The sequence below is a fragment of the Synchiropus splendidus genome, chromosome 10 (assembly GCF_027744825.2).
Source record: "Synchiropus splendidus isolate RoL2022-P1 chromosome 10, RoL_Sspl_1.0, whole genome shotgun sequence".
Lineage (NCBI taxonomy): Eukaryota > Metazoa > Chordata > Actinopteri > Syngnathiformes > Callionymidae > Synchiropus > Synchiropus splendidus.
This window is the reverse complement of record NC_071343.1, coordinates 7,306,080-7,333,704: the sequence shown is the minus strand read 5'-3', so window position 1 is coordinate 7,333,704 and position 27,625 is coordinate 7,306,080. Positions and strand designations below refer to the sequence as shown.

Below are 27,625 nucleotides of genomic sequence, written 5' to 3'. Positions count from 1 at the left end.
CTTTATGGATTTTTTTATAGAACTGAAAAAATAAGGTTCTCTCCATATTGGAGAGGACTCAAAAAATATATCAATAAATGAAAATAATTGTAGTGAATACAACAAACTTCCCTGTTTTGTATATATCATTTTTTTGTATGTAAAACAGAAAAAAATAAGGTTCTCAGTATTGGAGAGGATTTAAACAATGTTCAAAAATAAAAATAAAAAATTGAGTTTGACATATGTTTGAATGTTATGAAAATTTCATTTCATGTTCATGTTTAACTTTCCATGGTAGAAGACTGGATTAGAAAATGAATTGGAACCAAGCCCTTACATGTTCGCTTAATCCTGATTCAGTGCTCTTCATCCTCAAGATGAACAAGGGAAAAACTAGACTATATATATAATCGCATGGAGACGCCAACGCAAACGGAAATCTGGAAAGACAAATGCTCCTCTTCATCATGTCCAGCCACATACTTAAAACAGGCAGCTTTCAATTGCTGACCTTTAAAGTGTATTCTTCCCGTCTTAAATGTGCCTCTTACTCGGGGACATTTCTGACGTGGGATAATTGTAGTATTTCAGCGAAACGCTGGAAACAGGAAGAGGCGAAGTTGTGCGAACCGTCTGGTTGCCATGAGACGGTGCTGTAATTGAACGCTCACGAGGAGCAGCAGTGGCAAGAAACTGGAGGCCGGATTAAGAAGAGGAACAGTTTCACTGAAGAGCAAATGTGATGCTGATAGTGATCCGCGCCAGATCAATAAGTCCCGCTCGGCCCGCGTATCTGGATCGCTTGATTTCTAGCTGTCCATAAAACAAAGAGAGTGAAGTGTTCCGACACGTGCCAGAGAGCAGCCTGGAGTGATCTGACGCTTCAGAAGAGCAGTTCTCCCTCTGATCAGATAAGAGTAATGGAAGCCAATGAAAAGACCCCTGTCCCTGATGGCCACCGCAAAATGGATGTGCTCCCTGAGGTGTACCTCTGGTATCATCCGCGCCTGTGGACACAGATTTATTGGCTATTAAAACGCTACACTGAAATGTATCTCTTAAATGGGTGTGTTTATCCCAGCGAGGGGTGCTGCAATGACCAGTCCAGCGCCAGACAGGACGACAACACGCTGGGCCAATTTTAAACAAGGTTTAATGCCATAAAAACCTTAATTCATCTTTACAATTTTTAAACAAATGGAACCCGCGATGAACAAAAATGTTCCGGGATCAACCTATTTGCTTACACGCTACACACAATAGATCTCTTTTGTACACAAGGGAGACAAGCATAAGGTCCATAGAGAAACGGAAAAAAAAAAAAATCTCATGTATCTACATAGAAAGAAGGAAAACATTTATTCGTTTATTTTTTTTTTTTCCTCCTGGGATAGTAGTCCATTGTTGTTATTCTCAGTGAGACACTTTGTACACGTTAATATATAGAATTTGCACAGAATTAAGGAAACCAAAACATAGATATTGACTTGTTATTATACACTTGCACGTGTAAAATTGCAGGGTCATTTACAGTTGGTGGGTAAAACAAGAGGCCTGGGAAATAAGAAAGTGTGACGGCGAGTGGTGCACATCGATCACGGTTATTGCGGGATGCTAACAGTAGACGTCACATTAAAAAGTCTTCCCGTGGAAATTTGCTTTTCCACACAAAATGTTGCCAACAAAATCTTGTTTTGCTTTCCATGTTAGTTCATTTAAACAAATAAGTCCGAACCACACCCTCCGACCTTGATAGTCAATTTTCGTCATGTTTCACACGGACGATATTCACTGCCGCACTGGGATCAATCGCCACGAACGACTGAAAAGGGACGCAGTGGAGCGGAGACGGCGAAAAACACGGGGTCTGTTGAGTATTTAATGGAATATGAAACACTTTTGTTGATGTTAAATTGACTTCTCATGAAATATCTAAGTATTTATTCCCGTTTATATGACGTCACATTTGGAGACGCCAGAGGCAGATGAGAGTTCCACTTCGATTCAATTTGCATGTATTTTAGGCTCCAACGGAGTGAGAATATCAACAACATCCATATTTATGGACACATTACGTACACAACCTCTCGGTGAAAGTTCGCAGTAACCTGGATGTAACCGCAGTTCTAGGAGTAAACGGGCAGCCGAAGCCGGGACCGACGTTGATTTATTTGACATTAAGACAGAGTTAAAAACATTTCTGTATCTGTGTTTGGGTGGACTGAGAAGTACTTATAAAGAAATATTATGAAAGGACTGTGGTCGCGATTGCAATATAAACCTGAACTGTATTTCAAAGGTTATCTTTATGTTTCATATAATGTAAACGTTAAAAACAGATATCTTTCAGTCGTCTTTGTCGCAAACACGACAATCCATTTCTATTACGCAATAATGTGCTTTTTTTATGTCAATTGACCAACAGAATAATAGATATAATACCGGTATACAAACAAATAAAAAACAATTCAAGTTTTTATTTGTGATTTCTACCGTTCTACTGAGATCTTTCCATCTATCTACCTTCCGATGTGTCCGTGCCTCCATCCGGTTTTGATTTGTCGGATCAATTGAGTTTGTTCCGGCCGCTCCGGTTCAATCTGTCAGTTCGCTTTAGTGATACCTGTGTCAATTAGGAGGGAGTTTTAATGTTCTGTCTGTGTTAACACAGACAGCAGTAACCGACACAATCGGATAGCGGTATTTACAGTTTATAGAACCCAAGCCTGCCGACGCGTGTAAAATCATTTAATCACAGCCAAAAAACATCCCTAATCCACATCTGTCGTCGCTAATATGCTATTTTCCCATTGACTGACAAGACCTTTTACCTCTTATTGGGCTTATTTATACACAAAACAATACAATACCACTGAGAGCTAAAGCAAGATTAGTGTTAGATCTGTTTAAAATGCATTGCTAATTGATTCAAGTGGATGAACAATGGGGTGTTTTCAAGCACATTTGACAGTGACTTCTGCATTACTGAACTCTGCTTTTTGAGACATTGTCATGCGAAGTTATCATTTAGCCGACAGTTAACCATGATGCCTTTCATGTGTGTGTGAATAAATAGGGCCCTTCAAAGCTGACTTGCTGTGATAAAAGAAAAAAACCTTCCTTTTTCACAAGATGTTTTAGTTTTTACATCATATGGTGTGATCTACTTAAGACTTTTTTTTAACTATAGCAGCTACAAGCCAATGAGAGATTAAGGGGTTTAGTTATTCACTCTGCATCTGTTTCTCACAGACACTTTTCGCTTTTTTCTTACGTCTTTTGCCACAAATTTACATCCGGCATTTGACCGTTTCTGAGCTGTAGCAGCTTCTAAGGATACTTCCTGGTATTCATCTTATTGTTGCGTAAATCTAATTAAGAGATTTCAAGATTCGGTCTGGATAAGCGAAGGCGCTGAAAAGACTGGCTGTCAGGAATCACAACGCGCATTCACTGTAAAACAAATGCCATTTTCATCCACATTAGATTATTGCTGTCCATGTAAAATGTGAGAGGCGAGTAGTATTTTTGGGACTCAAATTGCCTGGTGCTACCGCGAGTCTTTTTGTTTGATGCTGGAATCACTTCAGAGTGTTAGTTTCCCTTCTACTGCACACGTTGAAGACAGCTTGCCGGTGGTCTGACCTCAAACAAAACATCTGGACAACGTACTAATTGGTTTATGCAGATCTCTGACAAGGGGAGGCGTGAAACACGGCTGTGAATCCCAGGACAACCCGTGAGTCAACAAAAAGATGGATGCTAGCTCATCCGGTGGAGGAGTAGGGCGTATCGCTATGGTAATTGTAGTCGGGGCAAACCTTCTGCACCAGTTTGTAGTCAACACTGTAGAAGGCGATGTAGATGCATATGACTTTGAAGGGTTTGGAGCAGAGCCAGGACACGTGACTCTGCGTCTGTTCCTGGTAGCAGACTTTGGATGGGTCGAAGCTACACAGGGCAGTCTTCTTGTTGCGATCCGTCTTTTCGTACTCTATGCGGCAGTTGAAAGATTTGGTGTCTTTGGTCTCCAGCGTGGATTGCTGGGCGATCTCGAACTCCACCACCTTGGAGGGCGGCACCAGGCTGACAGACACGTTACCCAGGCCGGTGGAGTTGTGGCGGAAGTACACGCTAAAGGTGCCGTTCCCGTGGTCCACGATCTTCCCGGTGATGAGCAGGTTGAGTTTGACGGTCTTGATGTTGGAGTGGAAGTCCCCCCAGCCGAACATCTTCTTGAATTTCCCGGTTTTGACGATGGGCCTGCGTTTACTTCTGGCCTGTGCCCCCTGAACATCTGTTTGGTTAGATAACCAGTCCCAGAAGTCCTCCATGCTCTGTAAATACGCCATTTCCCTCATGTTGCTCTTGAGCCCCGGGGAACCTCGGGCGAATAAACGCAGGGGGTTGAGGATTCGTGGACTGGCCCCTGTGGGAGAAGTCTTCTGTTCAGTGACGTCCCCCCACTCGATGAGCTCCATGGCTCCGTCCTGCATTTTCCTGCACGCAACCTACAGTGAAAGATAAAAAAGACGGGACAAAAATGACCAACATTGTCGTCGACATGTGATTTGATGAAACATGCTCCTGAGACGATTCGTTTAGATTCGGACTGTAAAGAACAATGAATTCTGATTGGTAATTATTGCTATCTGTTCTTCAGTGAATGCAGCACGCAGTACTGCATACTTATCGAACACAATGGATCTTTAACAACCGCTTCAGATCACTTAGAGTTTAACATGATAGGGCACTGTTGCTGGCTGCAACTGTTTCATCGCTTCACTTTCTGTACACTTTGTCTTAAAGCTTCGTTGATACATGAAAATGAGTGATACAAATGTACATATATATATATATTATAGTTATAGTTATTAGCATTGATATAACAAATTAATGCTAATAATGATATATAAACTCTATTATATATTATACAGCAAAGTAAATATATATATACAGTATATATAGATATTTGCTGTGTAACAGAGTTTATATATGTATATTATATATAGTTATAGATATTACCATTGATATAACACATTAATGCTCATAGTGATATATAAACTCTATTATATATTATACAGCAAAGTAAATATATATATACAGTATATATATATATATTTGCTGTATAACAGTTTATATATGTATATTATATATAGTTATAGATATTACCATTGATATAACATATTAATGCTAATAATGATATATAAACTCTATTATATATTATACAGCAAAGTAAATATATATATATATATATACAGTATATATATATATATATTTGCTGTATAACAGAGTTTATATATGTATATTATATATAGTTATAGATATTACCATTGATATAACACATTATTGCTAGTAGTGATATATAAACTCTATTATATATTATACAGCAAAGTAAATATATATATACAGTATATATATATATATATTTGCTGTATAACAGAGTTTATATATGTATATTATATATAGTTATAGATATTACCATTGATATAACACATTATTGCTAGTAGTGATATATAAACTCTATTATATATTATACAGCAAATTATATATATATATACACATATATATATATATATGTGTATATATATATATATATATATATATATATATATATATATATATATATATATATATATATGTGTGTGTATATATATATATATATATATTACAATGCACTCGTATTGTATTACTCTCTTTATTTCTTTAAAAGTTATATTCCAGAGAAAACTAGTCATAATCACTGATCAAATCCTCAAATGACTACATTTCCTCCTCGACTGTCATGTCAGATTACATGGTCATAAAAAAATAAAAATAAAAAAATCCCCGTGGATTTACCCCATGAGCTGCCTTCAAATCTGCAGCAACTCTGCCATTTGCTATTCACATGAACTTTGACTGTTCATGCTGCCCGACAATAAAACAGGCTTATCACGTGGTAAAGTATCTGCTAAGTGCTAATCCAGAGCCAGAAAATGAACTGTGATCCCTCCTTGTACCTCAAAGCCTTTCAGCCTCCGGAGCCGACTCCTGGTCCACTCCAGATAAAGCTTTAATAATGCACAGAAATGAGCTTAGCCACTTTTATTAGTAATTAGCTGTGCTGTCTTTCCCGCGGCCCGGTTCTGGGGATCACTGAGAGAAGCAGATGTTGAAAGCGGCGAGCAGCGGCTGTTTGAGTTCTTGCTGAGCGGCGCCGCGCCACTCGCAGACTAATTACGATTCCGCTGTAAGCCCAACAGAAGCACATGTGTACCGAGCTAACACCGAGGTCTGCTTTGAGTTGTTTGGGAACCCAAGCACACTCATGGTAGCCCATTATAAATTCATAGTTATGATGCATACGTCTTTTATTTTTTTACTAGGAGTCCTATCGAGTCTCTCACTCGTGCGGCAAGCGATAAAATGGTCGTATAATTTCAAATCGATGCATTTATCTTGGTGCATTGATCCTGGCTTACCCATTGATAACTGCTGCGAGCCGCGCTCCCTTAGTGGAGAACCACCGCCTGTTTATTTATTTTTCTTTAGTTTAATTTTATACACTTAATATGTTGTATCTTATCAGTATAATGGCAGCACGGTGGGGTAGTGGTTAGCACTGTAGCTGGTGATACCCTGATGAGGCTTCATGAAACAGCGTCCTAATTTTCGGAGCTCAGTAGGTGGCGCTCTTTCCTCTAAAAGCTCTGGATTTTGAACAGCTATCTCAATGAGGCCAACTACTTATCTCTGAAAATGAGGACACTGTTTCATGAAGCCTCATCAGCCCATCACTAGCTGTAGCGTCGCTTCCAGGACACAGGATTGTCCTCAGATTGTGCCGATTCTTGTGGCTAGCCTGGTCAAGTATGTCCACCCCATCGATCAGGGATTTGTCCGGACTGTAGGTGTGTGTGAGTGGTTGTCTGTCTATGGACAGGCGGTCTGTCCAGGGGCTCCCCAGGGGGCGGAGACTTTGTTTTATTTGGGAGATTTTGTTACAATTGTAGCTTATTTTTCAAAAAACATTTCAAGCAAAAATGAAACCCATACATTTAGTGTTAATATCGAGTCACGGTTTTTGCTTTTACAATGACTCCCTTAACACATGTAGCAGATGATCTTCGGCTCATAGCTGAGTCACTGGTCCAGGAACCTACTGCTGTACAGCTGTGTGAAAGCAAACTCTTGTTTTTCTTTTTATCTGTTTCGGTGTCTCACTGAGAGCTTAAGAAACATCTCAGGTTAGTTTTGTTCTTAAGGTGATTATAACGCGTATGAAAGACTAGTTTAAGTCTGACAAGCAACTGGGGGAATCGCTGTGACAACCAGGGGAGCGTTGAGAGGAATATCTAATGTCCTGAGAGATGAAGCGCAGGGAACTTGAAAGAGTCTACAGACACACACGAGGCTTTAGTTTGGTTCTCAACGCGCACATGCTCACGCTGACGGTAGAGTCTTAAACTCCCCCCAAAAACATTTTAATACAACAAGACGCATTGGAAAAAAACGAGGCAAGGTCTTATGAAGGAGAATGTACAAAAGCTTAATTAAGATTTCCTAATCTGTGCCGCGGTGCTGGAGGCATTTCAGCAAGACTTGAAACAAGACATTATTATGATAATAACTGCAGACTTATTGAGCTGAAAAACACCACAGACTTCATTTTAACAGCAGCAGCGGCAGCAGTGGGGCACAGTCACCACAATCCTGATGGAATCATAGTGAGGCTGCTTCTTTTTCACGTCCTCTAAACATCAGTATGTTTGATCCTTGCGCCCTCAGTGCAGTCGCTACCGAAACTGTTATTTTGAAAGTAGTGACAGAGATGCGAATGATGCCTGTGCTCCGTAGGTTTAACTTGATATCATTGTTTTTGGGGTCGAATTATTGTCGCCATACAACCATATCATGTATGTGTAAACAGGAAGTTCAGAAGCAAAAAAAAGACTTAGAGAGCGCAGACATCCACCAAGCAGCTCATGTTGTCATTTTCACACGATTTTATTTGCCAACATTTATTTTATAAATATTATTAGGCTTTTATGTGCACATTGGAACAGCAGGAGGCAGAACCCATAGAGACTGACAAGTAAGTTGAGCTCACGCTGCATGAGGAAATACCATAGTAGCTATTGGGAGTCTTCAGGATACAGGTGCTGTATCGGAATTCCACCAAAACTGTATCATCTGTTCCTTGTCCGTACGTCAGCATTTGCTTAAATATTCATTAAAAACTACATATTTCTCAAAAATATTTGTATTACAGGCAGAAATTAATAGCTTCTAAACAACATATAAATAAAGAAATAAAATTGCCTGGCAGCACTCAACGTCAAATTCAGAATTGCACTGAAATACATCTGAATAAATACAGATTTTGAAAAGTAAAAAAATGAAATATCACTTGAAGAATGAAGAAGGATCCACGGACAGTACAGGAAGAATCTTAGAATCAATAAATTGTGAATTTATTGTTGAAATTTTTATGTTAAAAAAAGAACATTTTTTGGAACAAAAAATATAATTTAGCTGGACTCAGTGTATTCATGATTGTTTCAAATGGACATACTGGTAAAATAAGAAGAGGAAGACGACCATTGAGGCTCCTGGATGTGAGAAAAGGGGAGTTGAAGAGGACAGGTGGGACAAGGGAGGATGGTCAAGATAGGTTGAGATGGAGGGGGCTGACTCGCTGTGGCATCCCCTGATGGGAAATGTCGAAAGAAGAACTTCATGAATGTTGCCGAATATCCAGCAGGAGTTGTAAAGGCAGTGCCGTGTAAACTAGTAATGTAAGAATGATGGACTATAATGAATAAAAATTGGGACCATCATTTAAAAGGTCGGATGTCGGATAAAGGGAGTGAAAATCTTTATTGTGACATTGTTTCATACATATTCCGTATGTTCTGTACATTTGTACCGGTTAAGTGTTAAGGGAAAAAAAAATATGGCACATTTTTGTATTTCCTTCAGATGGAACTTCTGACTAGAAATTCATTATTAGCGGCTTGACATATTTAAAGCAACCAGTAATCTGGGCTCCCCCTATCCACATTGGTTTTATATCGGCAAGAATAATGATGACGAAGACAGGTTCGTGGTGAAGGAGGGTAAATACTGGCTGACCCCAAACGTGGCGTTTAACAAACAGTGTGTTGTAAAAAGGCTGAGGTCCCCTGTAGTTTCCTATTTCTGGTTAAAATGTCGCCAATAACCGGATGATCATTATTAAAAGTGCTTTTAGTTTTATTGTATATTTTGTCATTTCTAACTTGATGGTGTTGACTATTGTTATCACACTACATGCTGTATTGTTGTACAGTTGATCTACAGTAGCCGTGTTGGAAATAATTTGGAGATGAATCTTTTCCTCTGATGTTTCCACTTGGCAAAAATGGTCCACAGGGTTTACTTTACCCTGCTACATTTCGCCACACTAATGGCGGCTTACAGAGTTCTGCTGGATTTACTGCCACGATCCACCACGCCGATGAAGCACCTGCCATGTAAACAGCTTCTGATTAAAAGTGATGGCTCTTGAGCGTGAGGCCGCTTCAGCGATCAGAGCGCCAATCTATTCTTCAGCATGTAGACTCTGACTCCAGACCGGCCAAGCACCTCCAGGGCCTTCTCTTCTGGAACTGATGCCGGCTGTGAATCATTACAAATGATGTAGCAGCAGGAGGGGTTCGCCTGGGGGAGGCTTAACTGGCCTGGGAGGGCGAGATGATGCTGGGTTTAATGTTAGCGGAGAGGATTTCGCCGGTTGCATGCTGGATAGCTCGATTAAGTATCATCCATTCTCATCAATCATTCTAATGTTCAAATTTCAATTACCTTGTTTCATCTTGGATTAAGCCTTATTTCACATACAGTCTTCATTTATCAAATTCAGGTACCAAATTCAAGGCCCCGGGGCTGAATCTAGTCCGTAACATGATTTCAAATGGCCTGTCATTGTGGCCTTGAAATGCAATTTGTTTCTACCCAAAATGCATTGCACATGAACCAGTTTCTTGGCTCCGGATGTTTAGAGATTATTAACAATAATCCCACAATGGTACGGGTAAACTAGTGTCTCAAAGTTCTGTATCTGCTGGAATGTTTCGCCTATCAAAAACTGTTGGAGAGCAGGGATCAAGGGCTTTGTGGTGTGTTGCTACAGAAGCCCCCAGGAGTTCTGCGGGAGGGCAGCCTAAACACGGACAAGATTCACCAGAGCACGCACACATGCCATACTTGCTGCGTGAATGTTTGTCCCCTGCTCCATCGGAACTACCTATACGTTGGATTGCAGTCTTTTATTTACTTAGTGACGTGAATGTGAAAGGCATTTTAACGCCTTATGCTGAGCCTACATGGTAGTATTGTTCTACATTAGTGACAGGTTGTGTAACAGTGTTTTGTTTAGAAATTAACTCCAAAATCGATTTGAAAATAACTTTCAGGGTTGGTTGGAAACGGTCTCACTTTAGATACGATTTGATTTTGGTCGGTTCATTTGGATTCATGAACCTGCTCAAGATTTCTAAATTTTAACACGACCAGCTCTGGATAAAAAAACAGGAAATGCTGCAAAGCTAGTATTAGCATGGTTAACACCTCTTGGATGCTGGCTACCAGCCAAAGTTTTGACCCGGTCATGGACTCGAACCGGCAACTTAACTGTTGTTGCATGAAACAAACCAACACATCCTCACTTCCATGGCGTTATATATTGATGTTGGGAGAGTTGACTTTAGTGTCCTATGCTTTTCAATTGAAGCACATGCTGACGTCATGGGCAGCGCATCACGTAAAAGAAAAAGAGAGCGGCTGGAGCTAGGTAAGCCATGGGGTGGCGCTCCTTTTGTTGGCTCCTTTGACATTTAAAGCAAACTGCCAATGCATTTCTGTTCACGGTGACTTTCTGAACCATTCTGGCTGTTACTGGTCACATGTGCAGCATGAAAATTATCCTGTTCATCGCTAACAGAACAAGCTAAAGATGGATGATCGCTACCAGCAGTTTGTGGTTTCAGCCAGAGCTGCCGACTCTCACACAATCGGCATCAATGAGCCTTGTCTCACACACATGCCACACATCCCATTTCTCACACATTTTTAGAGTCACTCCATCTTGAGGACCCGAAACAGCACAGTGTAAAAGTGCCTTAGTGGTTATACCGATGTACTTAGGTTCCTTTTTGAGTAGTGATGGGCTGATGAGGCTTCATGAAACAGTGTCCTCATTTTCATGGCTCACTAGGTGGCGCTCTCGCTTTAAAAAAGGAGAGGTTTCATTGAAATGGTTGTTCAAATTTACAGATTTTAGAGCAAAGAGTGGGCTCTGAAAATTTGGACACTGTTTCATGAAGCCTCATCAGCCTATCACTACTTTTGAGTTTAAGAATCGTTGATGCCCTTCCAGTTAGCTCAATAGGTCGGCAGGAGGCAGTTACAATCTGGCGCTTGTGCACTCGAGAAAGTTGCTGTAGCTTGTGCTACAATGGGCAAAATGACACTGGTTGTTGTGTGGAGTCCAGATCCGCAACCAAAGTATTTTCCGGAAAAAAAATAGCTAAGAGACGGACCAATAAACATCAAGAAAAACCTTCTTGGTGGAGGTAATACGCTTCGAGAAAACCCAGACTGCAGGACTGTTTAGCTTCATATTTCTATTTACGTTTGGCCTGCAACTCATGCAGTGTTGTAAATGTTGACCAATGTCAACGTCAACATTCCAGAAGGTCCTCTCTTAAGTGAACATTGTCATGCAATGACTATATAAAAGTCTTGCCTCCAAGCATGTGCTTCTTCGTGGTCTTAGTGAATACCCAGATTCTCACGCGGCACTTCAAGTTAATGAACCCTCAGACACAGAAAATTAGCTGAGAAATGAATTGCGCCGTCCAAGTGGGGTCAATTTGTTCAGAAAAATCCATGAAGAACAATGGCGTGCATCATTGGAACGGCTAGTCGTGCACCGATGAGCAGGTTAATTGTCCATTTTGTTTACTGTGGGAAAGACGCCACAAACCAACTGTCCCTGCTGCGACAAATAGGTGAGAACATCACGCAAATGGGTTGATATTCATCGGAATACTAGGCGTGTTTAGAGAGGACGACGGAGGAAACCTCACCGTGAGTGACAGCGACTCATTGTCAACCGCGCCAGATTGAAAGAGATTCCATCAGATTCCATCGCCGGCATCAAAACAACAGTGTAGCCTCGCCCGGGGGCGCAGAGCCCATCACCGGCAAACATAACGGCTGGACGCCGCAAATGCATTTTAAAGGCATCTCTTCAGATGATCCTGAAGCCAGATGTCAGCGGCTTCTTAATAACTTTCTAGAGGCTAGTTTTGGTCACGGTGGCAATTACCTTTATGTCAGGCCTCTAAAAGATATGTCTACCCACGGGACAAGCAGGCAGCCGGCTCCATAATGCTCATTACAGATGAACGCTGAGGCTGATTCATCCTGACTTACAGTGCCGCCGCTGCCGAGCTCAAACTCTGGACGGACCGACGAGTGACAAAGTCATTAAACCGATATGATAAATACGCCACGGAGATAGCCAAGGCTTCATCACGTCAACCTAAATACATCGCCGCGCTAAAAGTAAATCCCAGCAATTAGCAAGTACGCTCTGTACACTGTACAGAGGGTATAAAAAATAAAAAAAACTCCACTTTTCTATTAACTTTTCCACTAGATCAGGTGTTAAAGAGAAAAACGGGAACCCCACTGTGGTGATAATGATATAACATGTCTCTCTGTGAAATAATTGACACGCTGCATATATAGCAAGGAAGGAAAAACAGGACAAAAAGACGACGGTGAATGCATGTGGCAAAACATAAAAGGCTTGAGATGTGAGTGATTTGATAACTCAAGTAGAAATAATGATGATCCCCTCCTGCTGTCATCCAGCTTCCATCAGAGGTTGGATGTGGACATGCTGTGTTTGCGCCTCACAACCACACGGCTGTCTTTGATGTCTGCATGGATCTCATTCATTAAAAAATAACATTTAAATAGTCACCGGTAAATGGATATCTGACGTGAAAACACTCTTATTTCAGTCACAATTCCTTGCACAGCTCCATAAAATAAGGTGGAATGTCATCTGACTGAGACTCGGAGTTGAGCCACTGTTTTCAAAATCGAAATTAGATCTTTACTTCAGCATTATTACATTTGTATTACATTTGTTAACCTCTTGCTCTTTGAAGTTAGTTGTTTTCACTGTGTCAATTGCTGCAGTGGATTGTGGGAGTCTTAATAGAAGGGCTGTCATTGGATTAAAAATTTGAATCTCAATTAATCGCGCAAAAGTGAACTCGCGATAAATGGAAAATTGGTCACACATTTTCAGTCAGTTTTAAATGTAAGATTTCATCATAGCAAGAGTGGTGCTTTCTTCATGCCAACATTTGTTTAGTACGACAACCCAACATGACAGATACTGTCTAGAACATTTTTAGAATATCTAAAAGCAAACATTGTTTGCCATGGTTACAATGATTCAATCTAGAATTGATACAAAATCTGCGAGTCAGTGCTGACAAATAAAAAAATAAAAAAAACATTATATATATATATATATATATATATATATATATATATATAATAACTACTATATTATAGTTATTATATAACTATAATAACTACCTAATAATGATAATAAAATCGTCATTATCAAAAATCGTGACAAAGTGCCTGCGTTGCACCTGAGCAGCGAACTAATGATCTCAAACGTGTCATTTAAACGATTAACTTTTATTCCACTGTCTCGGATAATGACACGGTGCAGATGCCTTTGTTCACACCACTTGGCATCACATCGATCACAGCTGATCATCATCTGTCAGCACGTTGCGCTCATATTTATACAGAAAGACAAAGTAGTGTAGAGAGCTAAATGTAAACATGGTGTACTGTTCCTCAAAGAAAACGTTTTTAAATATAAATACGCATTTCTTTTCTCTCAGTGTTTTAGTAACATCACACTTTAGTCTCAAGTTCTTTGCTTGTGAGTGAGGGATTTCATTGGTCATAATTATATTTGGTTCTATTAAGAGGGTAAGTTGATTTTCCTCAATATTAGTTCCTGAGAATAAAGTGTTTACAGCAGTTGCTGAGCAGGGAAAGATTACAGCCAGCAGCTGCGGCAGTAAATGCTTATTTCACCCGTTATTACCAGCAAATGAAAGCTGCTGCCTGTGTATTGTTCCGTTCAAGTCCTGCTCTGAGAAGTTGGTCTGTGGCTTCCACATCTGTAACATGCCATTAAACAGCATCAACACTTTCCTTCATGTACTGTAATGCTCTTTGGCAATTTCCTCACAGGAGGTTTATTAAATCTTATCTTGACTCCAGTCTGTTCTTTCAAATGGGTTTGGCATATTTGTAACTTAGCAACAGTTGCTCAAACATTTTATTAATAACCAGCTTCATTCCAGGAAATATTGTACTGTAGCTTGTGTATCTTTGGAAATTATTAAAATTCCTATTGTCTGTATTGGAAGGCTTTGCCACATATAGATATATTTTTGTATGATGTCTGAGCCCTTTATACTTGCAATACTGTATTATATTTACTTGGTTCTGCATAGTTGAATTTATTTGTGTGGCCATTTTTATTTCTTGCATTTGGGTTTTGAACTGAACCATTTTCTGTTACTTACAATCAGTAAATGCCAAACAAATATTTCACTATATTATTGTCTTCTATTTTATTTCTGTTTTATTGAATATTGTAACTTAGTGTTAGATTATATTGTGTATTTACTGTGCACCTCAGTAACAGAAATGTCTTGTCTGTCTGCACCGCAGAACAGTAAAGAACATAATATCCATTGCTTTTTATTTTCCTTTACATGATAAATAAAACTGACTTGAGCTTACATAAATTTCCTTCGACTTGTGGCCCGGGGCCACATGCAGCCCACATGAGGTCAGATCAAAAGTACAATTACAATTTGAATTCTGACTCACTTTTTTCATTTTTATGAGTCATTTTCACATTATTCTTTGTCCCTCAAAAGCAAACAAAATTAAACTAAAACATGAAGAAAATACACTGCATTGAAGTGTGTTTTTGAAAAACATATTCAAGTGTTTTTTTCCGAGATCTTCATAATTTATATATTTCACATTAGTATTTAAATACATTGAAATCATATATATATATATATATATATATATATATATATATATATATATATATATATATATATATATATATATATATATATATATAGTATATAATGCCATTGTGTCATCACACTTTTCCCATGTTTCTGGTATAAAATGTAAGCATCATTTAAGACTCTTCTTCTGTCTTTTGGCCTGAGGAAATTGAATTGCCTGCGCCTGTAATAATACGTCAGTTTGTTGGACAATTTTACCTATAGTGAAATCCGCCCATGTATTCTTCTGGCTATATTTCCCTTTTCCCACATTCTTCTGGATGAAAGTGCCTCCAGAAAATATATATAATCTAGAAAAGCACTCAGACAGCGCAGACCTCCAGCAAGCAACTATTTTCCACCCTCATTGTCATTTTCACTTTTTGCTGTCCTGCTTTTATTTTATCTATGTTATCAGTTTCCCATCAACATCTCAAGACGGCACGGCTGAGGCTACAAGATGCCCATGTTAACCCGGAACAACCTCAAAATAATAATGTGTTCGGTGCTCCGTCATCAACACTGAAAGCCATTCATAGTTATCTGCTCACCGAAAAACACAGGCAAAGGCAGTCCTTCCTTGGCGGAGGTAATGATTTACTGTGATCGAGGACGCGTTGGCAGTCCTCACATCTACACCCCTCACTCTCTGATAGATTATGTGCCAACACTGGGAATAATAATGGATTGGAGTATCTCGACCAATGACAGCGTTTCCAGCTCCAAAATCTTATGAACCGCAGCCATGAATGTGTGCCACAAATATTACAGGCTGAGGGGCAGTTGGCTGTAGATGCAGGGCAGCTGTGTGCAATTTGTGTCAAAAGAAACGCTGAAATTGGAGGGTTGCGTTTGCCAGGCATGGAAAGGTTTCCGGCAAAGGAATTATGTCTTTATTGTTGACGTATCGAAAGCAGGAAAAGGCAATCTGAATCGACTAACAACGACTGTAAAGTGAAAGCAAAACTGGCTGCAGGATTTGACTGTGGTGTAGCTCAGCTGGGCTTTAGGGACATTTACTAGTCCTACTTTACTGTGCGTGATATACTGTCACACCTTTTAGGGACAGTGGATGTTCCAGAGCATATCTGAGCAGAGCATGCCTTTCCTCCTGAGGTCAGTGAGAAACTGGAAAATGTAACAAACAGCTTTGTCTTTTCTGATATGAAAAAAGTCTCACTACTTTTTGTTTTGTGAAAAATACATTTTAGTTATGATATATACATTTTTTATCCACTAAAATCCCTGCTTCATTCAATTTATTTTTATTTTTATTTTTATTTTTATTTTTATTTTTATTTTTATTTTTATTTTTATTTTTATTTTTATTTTTATTTACTTGCATTTGGCTGAACTTAAGAATTTAGGAAAAAATGTTGGCTCTTTGAGATAAAAGCTTGCTAGGATTTGTATTTTCGTGACTGACAAATGTATTTCAGCGACGCAGTTTTAATTGTTCATTACAATGTTAGAGAGCGTTTGAAAGATGCTTCACTTCGCTTACGTAGAGCATTAATGCAAAAGAAAATGATGACAAACTTGGCGAGAGCGGCCTCTGATCTATGATGCAATTATTCCACCCACAAATAAAAGTATTAGCGTCTTCTCAGGGAGATGCAAATGAAACCCAGACACCCTTGGATCAACAGTGACATCACTCCTCGCCATGCTTTCTCCACTCAAGTGAAAATGAAAGTGAGTTTAGAAAGAAATATGGGAGTGAATTGACACAGTTAAACAGTGTTGTATGCGTGTGTGCGCGCTTCACATGGAGGGAGGGGAAGAGGAAATGATAATGTGAGAATGTTCTGGCGTTAGAACTCAAGATGAGGTGGTGGTGTTAAATGCTGATCCTCCAGGAGACAGACGGGTGGCAGGTGAAGGGTCTCGGACAAGAGCACCCAGGTAATCTGGATACTTGTGTTATCTCAGCACCTGCCACATGTGTCAGCTGCAAAGCCTTAAACACTTCGGTTTCGGGCAGGCGTTACTTTTCATCGCATCATCAGTTTAATAATCCCCTTACATGCTCAAATCACTCCCAGCATACTCCTGACACCTACAGCACATCTGCCAGTGTCTGACAGCCATGTTCAGTCCGATAATACCGGGAAAACCTGTCAGACTTGGAGAAGGTTTCACTCAAGTACTGACTGGCTTTATCAACAGGCACTTGTGTCGTGTTGGGTAACAGTCGAGTGGATCCAGCGGCACTAAAAATAACAATTTAGTGCGCACTTATTTCACAGGAAATGTTTATAATGAGGAGGTCGAAAGATTCTCTCAGTACAGTTTAAAGGCGTATTTGCATGTGTTGGGTAATTCGAAAAGTAAAATCAACATATAGTTTTACACCATGTGCCGAACTCAAAACCCAGGGGCCAAAACCAGCACGCCAAGTTATTTTGTTTAGTCCGCAGGAGCCTTAAATAGCTGACTCAAAATGTTATTCAACAGCACACTTAATCTGGAAGAGTCCAAAACGTCGACATGGGAGAACAAGGAGATTCAAGGAAAAAACATAGAGAGAGGATGAAGAGTGTTGAGCTTCCAGTGTTCCGAGGTGATGTCGGTTGGGATGTTCTTTGTCTAATTTAGCCTCCAAACATTTAAAGAAAGACCAATGGTCAATAAATATACTTTTTTTTCAATCTGTGACGCTGATAATCTGAGGTGTCCGAACTCTTTCAAAGAAGGTTCAGGTTTTTGTTCCACCCCCAGTTCAACCAAAGAGGTGCCAGCTGAAACAAGCCCACCTGATTGGTGAAGCTGTGTGTGCCAGTTGGGTTGCAACAAAAAGCAGCACCACCCCGCCCTTCGAGACCACCCTGCTGCGCTGGTACTCAAATGATAGACGCGTCTAACCTGTAAAACTAGCTGATGATTTGCACTGGTTATATATAAAACTGTGACTGTTGCAGGGTTAGTTACAATGTAGACAGGCTACAGTTGCTCAAACATTTTATAAATTACCAGCTTCATTCCAGGAAATATTGTACTGTAGCTTGTGTATCTTTGAATCAGGAAAATATTACAATTCCTATTGTCTGTATGATGTCTGAGCTGTTTATACTTGCAATACTGTATTATATATATTGGTTCTTCATAGTTGAATTTATTGGTTGCATTTGGGTTTTAAACTGAACAATTTTCTGTTACTTACAATCAGTAAATGTCATATTATTGTCTTCTATTTTATTTCTGTTTTATTGAATATTGTGACTTAGTGTTAGATTATATTGTCTATTTGCTGTGCACTTCAGTAACTGAAATGTCTTGTCTGTCTGCAAGTTGACAAACTTGCAGACACGTCTGACTGTCGTGTTGTAAATAACAAGTGTGTGCATGTGTGTGTCCTTGAATTCAAGTTTGAGGTCCTGGTTATGGTTAGCCATTTGTTTTGGATGGTTAGGTTTATGGTGAGAGGCGGGCAAAGCATTACGGCAATGAGAGGTCCCCACAAGCATGGAGATACAATGTGTATGTGTGTGTAAAATGTTGTAAATGGAAGTATTAAATGTTGTTTTGAAATATCATATTTGAATTTGAATTGCTCAAAATGGGGTTTCAAAGCTATGTTCGCCATTTGTTGCGTGCGAAAGACAGTGATGATGTCATAACTCGTCGACACCTGTAGCCGTCGGGACTGATGGAATAGTCGATTCAGGGTTTCCGCCACATATAAACATGAGAACAGAAAACGCCATCAGAAAAATTCTCCCTTTTTAAAAATGAAATCTTTACATGATCAAACATATTAAAACAAAGTGGAAACACATAACACATCATGGAGGTGGACATGAACGTGACGGTTTTCACCGTGTTATTCGCGAAAAAATCCCAAAAGAAACATTGTAATGACTAAAGTTTGTTGCTCGCAGAGCTCAAGTCGCTCTGGCTGCACATATGAAAAGACGGGCCGCGTGAGGACGGCTTGGATTGGAGACAGATTTACGTCTCATGATTAAAAACTTGCGTTTTTACTCTCCTTAATATAGTAAATGACGAAATGATCCCCTCTGTTTCTCGATCACTTCTGGATTGGTTGCTTCCTTTCTGTTTTGCTTTGTGACTTCCAGATGCTCTCATGAAATCATCTTATTTATTTTTTTCCTCAACAACTAGTGTGATAATTTAAGGTATAATAGCCATAATCACTATTCCCTGAGATTGAAGCGCATTTTTTTATTTGTGCCGGTTGCTCTGAGCATTTTTCCCTTTTCCTTTCTGTTTGAATCCAAGCTAAAATTGATTTGTAAGCTCTGTCTTCCACATGTGTTTTTTTTGATTCCCTCCACAGCATGTTCACCAAATGTAGCCGAGCCAATGTGTCTGTTCTCAAAGCCGATCGCGGCGCTGGTAATTTCACAGAAACGGCTGCTTTGAAGAAGAAACATGTGCAGGAAAAACCTTGCTTCCTTTTTGCTCCAAGTAGCTGTGAAGACAAGCACTTCACAAGAAATATACAAAGACAGAGGGGAGCTGACAGAGCTTTGTTAGAGCCGAGAGAGAGAGAGAGAAAAAAAGGCCTGCGAGCCCCAAGAAAGACTGGATGAAACGCAAAACTCCGAATTATCAGAGATTTATTGTACTCATTCTCAAGCTGTCGCACCTTTTCACATTTTTTTGGAACAAGAACTCAACTGAGTTTTAATTAAAAAGGTCAATCATTCCTCCTGACACGTATTGCGATTGTATTCTGCCAGTGCCAAACTAGGTGGTAATTAAAAACTGTATATGTCAGAGTGTTTGGGAGATATGAGCGCGTTCAAAGGCTAAAACATTAGCGCAGCGTCAGGCTGGAGTCGAGGTTTTTACGTGATTAGGCTCCTGCTTTCTGACATGAATGGAGAAGCTCTGGTGGAAATAACAAGGAAACTCCTGCCGCCAGTGTTGCGTTTTGTCTCCAGAAACAGCAGTCCAACACCTCCAATACAAAACACTCATTTAAATACTCACACAGCGAAAACACATCCTGCCTATTGTGTTTAATATCCATCCCTTTTCAGTTGTGTTCCCAAGGAAATAAAAAAAGGGGCTGGGGATGAGTAAATTATTTGACTAATGAAGCAGTATTGTCTTCACTGTACTTGCTTTGTTTGGGTTTCTCTGTGATATCACCCTCCTATTCTGTTGAGTTTCCACCCTGAACCAACCATTCTGGGTCCTGTTACAATGGCGCAAATGGATTTCCTTAAGTGGGTGGCAAGCACTTCGCCTGGAGAGAGATTGATGCGCTGACATGTTCTGCTGAGTCAAGGAGATTTTGGGGAGCTGAGGAACATCAATAAAGAATATCTGGTGGCGAACTTTTCCGCCATGATTTTTTAAGATGTGGGTTTTGTTTCTGGGTTCAGTGTGTGAAAACATGCTCAAGTTACTGTCTTTTGGAGTGCATTGAACACTTTTCAACACAAGCTTATTCTATTTTCTTGCAACTTCTTATTCGGAAAGTCATGGCGTTTTGGTGGCTTATGGCTTGATGGGCTGATGAGGCTTCATGAAACAGCGTCCTCATTTTCAGAGCTCAGTAGGTGGCGCTCTCACTTCAAAAATGATGACTGACTTCATTGAAATGGTTGTTGAAATCCAGAGATTTTAGAGCAGAGTGACAACTAGTGGGCTCTGAAAATGATGACACTGCTTCATGAAGCCTCATCAGCCCATCACTAAGAAATACTATATTGCTGAATAGTACAGTATCGCTGTCCATGTTAATATTTAGATATTTATTCTTTATGCTAACAGCCATGTTCCACGAAAAGAGGAGTATTTTTTGTGAGAGGGATGGTTATTAAATCTTTTATTTTAATGAAGTTTGGTGCTTTGAAAAGTGTTCATTTGTTGTCCTTTCTGTTTTATTGCATGCCTCAGATTGTTATTTTATATTTGACTAGACAGACAGCAGCTGCCGATGTGTTCATTCTTCAGCAAATACTCCTTATTCTTCCATCATAAAACAACTTGGTGAGCCGGATTTGGCCCCCAGGCTTCGTGTTTGACACTCGTGCAGCACTGCAGACGCAATGACATGACATCTCCCAATTTATTTATTATTATTTAATCTCAATGACTCGCAATAAAGCAGAGTTAACTGCCGATTAATGTTGAATTAATCTCACATTTTGTGTCTGTTCTTAATGTGATTTAAAAGAAGTTTTTATCACCTTAAGATTGGCGAATAATGTTGACAATGTTATGCTTTTATCTGAGCCTCTTCAGTGCCTCTGAGGTTATTCAAAAGAATGTTTTTTACAGCATCTGTAAAGTTGGGTTGTTGGAGTAAACAAATGTTTGCATGAAGAAAGAATTAATGGCCACTCCAGTGTTCATAAAACCTTTGTTTTAGTTGCGTTTCCGACAGATACGGAATGTGTGATTAATCGCGAGTTAACTCATCGATCAATTGAGATCAAAAATCGTAATGTATCGACAGCCCCAAACAACATGGAGGCGAATTCCAAAATTCTCTCAAGCGCAGGACACTTGTAGATGGATTTGTCGTGTCATTAGATTAGAGATCATACACTCAGGAACTTAAGCTCAAGTCCCCGCCCCTCTCAACCCCTCGCCCCCCCCTTTAAAAAAAAAAAAGTCAACCAGATAAGCTGACTGAAAACCAGGATCTGGAGTCTGAACATTATATTTAACATAATAAATCCTGCGGCAGTCACCGGAGGGGTTACGCTTGACTCCACGAGAGCTGCGCTGCACTTCACATCCTCCTCTAAAGCTCCCGCCACATGAGGAGATTGAGAAAAGTCATCACGCGGCTCATAATTGTTCGACTTAAGTCTATAATTGTTCGCGTACGGCCGCGAGATGAGATGTATTGTCGATGCAAAAGGGCAATTGTGTCACACCAATCAATCACTTTGAATTGCACTGGCTTCATTTTGGGACCTTTAGCATGAATTGATCGCCGCGACATGAGGAAATGATGACAGATAGAGAAAAAGGCAATGCATGGTCAATATTGCGTGTGGTGTCTGAGAGATGTATTTGATGGACTTAAGCTGCAGAAGCCTTTTTTCTGTTTGGACGTGTGAGTGGGCAGCAAATGCCACAGACAGTGTTCCTTATGAGGGATTATGTAGTCAAGCCTTCTGGCGGGAAAGATTGTGACCCCAATATGGGCGCAGATACACATCAGCTCCATGTAAGCTTCAAGAAATGATTCCTGGAAGGCAACAACACGCATGTACTGTACCGCCGCCACTCCTGCCAATGCATATTTAAACACTTCCTGCCGCAGTTTCTGGAGCCATTTGCAGTTCTTTCGGCGGAATTAAGTTGCTAAGTTTTTTTTTTTTTTTTTTTCTCTAACCAAATCCGGCGAGAGGTTGATGTAAAGAGCAGGCAGAGTGGGGATGTGGAGAATATAAACACGCTTCTTTGTCCAGAGGGAAAGGGGTTGGGCGTTGGGGGTCTGTAAAGGAGACGAGGACCTTATCACAGCCCAGCAGCTCTGTAATTCGCCGCCATTTTATCATGGCGGAAAAACCTTACAAGGCTGGCACAATCCAAAGACGGATTAGGTTTTTCTGACATAAGCTTCCTGAAAAACTAATCAATCAGCCCATGCAGCATTATCAGAAGCGCGAGATTAAAGAGCTGCTCCTAATCCCCGCCACTGTACATTTTATTACACTTCCCGGTCTAAAGTTGCCCTTAAATACACAATAAATAAATAATAAAAGCAAAGCTAATTGAGCATGGGGCAGGGGGACGAGGTTAAAGAGCCCTCTGAGAGGGAATTTGTGTCGAATTGGTGTTTTGTTGTGAAGATGTGGACCAAAATGTTGTCCTTGCCAAAGCGCTTTTTTGACTTTGAATAGCGCCTCATTGTCTGGAGCCGCTGCGGCGGAGGGAAATTACGGGACGTAACAAGGCTGTGGCACGTTTAATACGACAATATTAGCAGTTAAAATTGAACCGAGTCGAATGCACTTGCGCTTGTTTACACTGCGCATGAATATTCAAGGGACAGAGGAGGAAAAGACTGGCGGAATGAACTCCAAGTCCTTTGAGAAATCACTTGTAAGCCATGAAATCAGCGCACATCAAAGTTAGGGATCAACAGAGGGTGTGTGTCGTGGAGCCAGACAATCAGCTTACTCCTAAACTGCTCAGCCTTCAAATCGTTTTTTTGTTTTTTTTTATTTCTTCTCTGATGTCAGTTGTTCTACAATCACGTGTTTGGATGTTAAATAACTGGCAACAAATTGGGATTTTTACTAAAGTGTTTCAGACTTAACCCCAACTTTGTGTTAAGAAATATATATGAATGACATTTGACTCACTTTCTCACACTCATATTCAGTTTTTTTATCAGAAAATATCACGTGCATTGTCCCATTTCTGACTATCGCTTGATGTAATAACAGTGTAACTAACAACCACTTTACACTTCATGAATAACTATCCGATATTATTACAAAATAAGTGAAATTTCAATGTATAAAATTCAGTTCATACTGTCAGAATCTTCTTTTGGTGTGGAAGACATAATATTACAAAGTAATATGATGGACACGTAGAATGTATTATTATACATTATCGCGATAAATCAGGTGCAAAAATATTTGTTAATGCTAGAAATACTTTTTTTACTCTTTCAGAGAGGAAAGTTATGTATTGCCAGTTTATGGAGCAGGTATCTAAGAGGAGAAAATGCAGAGAAATATTTATATGCCACACTCACACTGTGAACAATTTTTCAGATCAAAATTTTGCCCAATGTGTAATTGGGCAAACATGGCCGCCGCGAGTGAGCGAATGTTTCTGCTTTTAGTACAGAAACGTAGAACAACCATGTCCTTGTTTAGTATGTCGACACGTGACAGTGGTGGACTTAGCTGTCAGTCTCACTGGTTTTACCTCCAATTTATGGCTATTTTTTGCGGGTTTATACTCATTTCATGATGCACTTTTTTCATGCTTGGTGTCCAAGGTCCTGAATTCAGGTTCATCTAGTCCGCGTCAAGGTCGTGTCTCCACGAATTCTGAATTAAATAAACACGTCTCCAACACTGCACAATACTAGTACATCACCTGAAACCCCCCTGAGCAAAATTGCAAGCAGTAAAAACCCACCTTCATAAATGGCCTGACCTTTTCCAAGCGCCGACACTGTCAATCCAACCGTCTTTATTAAGATAAGATCTGAACTTATTTATGACGTGGATTGAGCTTGTTCTAACATTACATCCCTTCTTCACCCTGATTCGGAATGCAGTTCTGGCGTCCTCTTCTCGACTGCATTTAAACTTCCTCCTCTCACATTTAATCTTCCGGATTAAGGAGAAATATAGCCAGGTTCTATCTTCACCTACAAGCTGTCATCACTGCGAGGATAACAGCTCATGATCTCACGAGGAAGAATGGATTCTCTCTCGCTGGTTTTGACCCTTGCGGTTCCGACCACAGACGCTGGGTTCAGGGTTGCATCCTCACTTATTCATGTGCGGTGCTGCTGTACGTGTGTGGTGTCACTGGTTCCTCTGCTCAGACACTTTCCTTTTGCTGAAAATAATCTGCTCAGTGGGTTAATGAGCATCCACTTGTTAAAAGACATCCATCATCAACCCACAACCTCTAATACTGTTATTATTCCCATTAGCCGTCGTCTCTTCGTTGATATGGTTACATATAATGCTGTTAAGGGTCATTGTTCTTCATGTCTTGCTGAGAAATCGAGTTTAATTCCTCATGCAGTGATAGAAAATGTGCCTGTCACCAAGTACAATTCCAGTCATATTCATGTACATTTACACTTGTACAGCATGGAAGTGGCTTCACTTTTCATTTCTGAACACTTGCTGAAACCTGTCACTGGATTATCTTATAAAAGAAATAATATATTGCTGAATAATATCACTGTCCATGTTAATATTAAGTTGTTTATTCTTTATGCTAACAGCCATGATACAGGAAAAAAGGAGTATTAGTTGTGAGGGGGATAGTTATTAAATCTTTAAATTTTTATGAAGTGTGAAGTGATATATTTGCACAAAATTAAATTAAATTATGATATACTATATGCACACACCGCACATAAACTACCTGAAATTCACTTTTGAATGTTAAATCATTTTAAAAATGGAATAGTCATAAATGTTGCTCCATAAAATGTGTTAATCTTAATGACTTTTTGCGTTTTATTACTCGTCCTTGAAGCTGGTATTGAGCACTATCGCGCTTTAGCTTGAAACAGCTGTCATCCGTTGCATGGCTTGTCGTCATGTGTGCTCGCTGTGAAGCGCTTGTGACGAATTCCGCCTCTCGTCGGACGTCATTTGAAATCGGCTGCAGCCAGTGGCTCCTACACAGAGGAAGGTCTTTCCGAAATGTCATCCTGTCAACCATGAATGGGGCTGTATATCATTGTCATTATAATTGTAAACCGTTTTGTTTATGTAGACAGGGAACCCACACAAGCTTAAACCACAAGATTCCTGTGCCGAAAAATGCAGGTGAGCTCTGCCCAAAGTGAAGCCATAGGCACATTGCAGTGGCTGCGGGGATCAATATTTTTTTCATTTGATATCGGCTCCCTTTCTGACTCTGAAAACCTTTGGCAGAACCAAATATCTTTTGTTCATCCAGATGGAAATATGATGACCCACACCACACCACACCACACACACACACACACCATGCTGCCATGATGTGATTTCCGCACTCGAGTCATCTCTTTTTTTAAATTCAAGAATAGGAAGTACGTTTCCGTGGAAGGCATTTTTCCGGGGTTATTGATGAAGTTCAACTTGCTATTGATTCATTCTGCAGCCATCTGGGGGACTATTGATAAGGGTCCATCTGTGCCCAGTCCGACAGCATTGAGTCTTCTGGGATGGGAGCCACTGAGGCGTGTGAGGAGCGCCTCTCCCAGAGAAAGCAGCCTGTCTTTCTTTCTGAAGTCAAGGCTCCCAGTAGACCAGAGGCCGATTAGCACAACACCCAGAGCAGACGTCGCATCCGCAGCCGCATCTGCACCGCTATCTCCAAAGAAGTCTTCTCTGAGGATAGCGCCCAAGTGAACACGCTCTTCAGTCAAACAGCGCTTAGATCTAATCAACCCCCCTTTTAGTGGGGAGGAGGGGGGGGCGGTGGTGGTGTGTGATAAAACTCCAAAGACTACTTTGGTAGAAAAGACATTGCAGGCACGAAATAAGTGCAATTTCCCCCCTAAAGCTGTGGAAAACTCTTGGAGAGATTACTCCTGTAATCAAAACAGAATTAGACTTTAGGGAAGGTTTAACTCCAGGAGCTTAGGACAATAAGTCGTTGGTAAATGCCCGAAAATAATTTTTCATTTATGGACCCAAGATTCTGTCCCTCACTGTTAAAGCAATCATCATTTCAGAGTCGGTGGATTTAGCCTTTTAATCTTTTTTTTTTTTTTAAGGAAATTCTCCAGCGCATCTTGAATTTTCTCCACCGGTTTTCCGCATCATTCGTGGGAAAAGTATCGGCCAACGGCAGAAATACTGAGGAAAATATTGCTCCTCAGTATGAATATGTGGTGATAAAAAACATCAAAATAAATCCCAAATTCTGAGTCAATCCACTGTTTAAAGCCAAGTCTATGAATGACATGACAAATGTATAAAATAATAATCTCATATGAAGCAATAACAATGTGATTTGAAATCATTTAAAATGAACACCTGGAGAATAATATTGTCTTTAGATGCTTATTATGATGTGGTGCTTTTTAAAACTCAAAATCTTTTATTAATAACACCGTAAAAACAATTTATATTTCGTTTTTTGCCTATTAATAATTTTGGAATAGATTCTAAGATAAACAATAACAATTAAAAAGGTGTCTCAGAAGCCTTTTATCCCTGCTTTTCTTCTGGTTTTCCTACCTGATGCAGGATGAAGAGGAGTATAAGCGTGTGTAGAGCTCTCATCGTCATGGGCTTCAGGACTTATTCAAGATGAGTGGCACTTAAATCCTTTCTGGGAGAACTGAAGACGAACATCGCGCTCGAACATTTTTCTTCTCACCTGTTTCGAAAAAGTCAAAATAAGATCTCAAACGTGAACGAGCGAGGAAAAGTAAACTTACCCGTTCAAACCAGAGGCAAACGCGGCGGTCATTGTTTTTCAATCCACTTTTTTTTAAAGGGGTGAAAAGTGTCCACAAATCCTCGTCTGGGACGGATTCAGAATTTCTCTGGCATAAATTAGCACTGGAAAACAAAGTGTGCAGGTGGAATAATCCGCTAATAAGGTGAGTACGAGGCAGGTGGAGCGTGTGCAGCCCGCAGACAGCGCTGCAGTCAGAAGATGTGCTCGCTTCAGCTCTGTGTGACTTCAGTGCGCAAAATCCTCCGCTGCGCGTCTGGAGACTCCGTGCGCATCCGTGCTGCGAGTCAAAGCAAAGATCTACCTTTGAAGTCTTATTCTCTCCTTACAGAAGGAAAAGTAAGAGGCTTGATGTCATTCTTGTCTCCGTCCCCCAC

At 40.1% G+C, this 27,625-nt stretch overlaps 1 protein-coding gene across 1 annotated transcript; it reads right to left on the bottom strand.

The window, feature by feature from the left end:
- Positions 1–1,124: 1,124 nt before the first annotated feature.
- On the bottom strand, positions 1,125–27,625 carry nxph2a (neurexophilin 2a). Its single transcript, XM_053877430.1, has 3 exons — positions 27,229–27,625; positions 27,026–27,167; positions 1,125–4,493 (listed from the first exon to the last, which is right to left on the bottom strand). The coding sequence occupies exons 2-3, from the start codon at positions 27,074–27,076 to the stop codon at positions 3,750–3,752; spliced, it is 795 nt and encodes a 264-aa protein (XP_053733405.1). The 5' UTR covers positions 27,077–27,167; positions 27,229–27,625; the 3' UTR covers positions 1,125–3,749.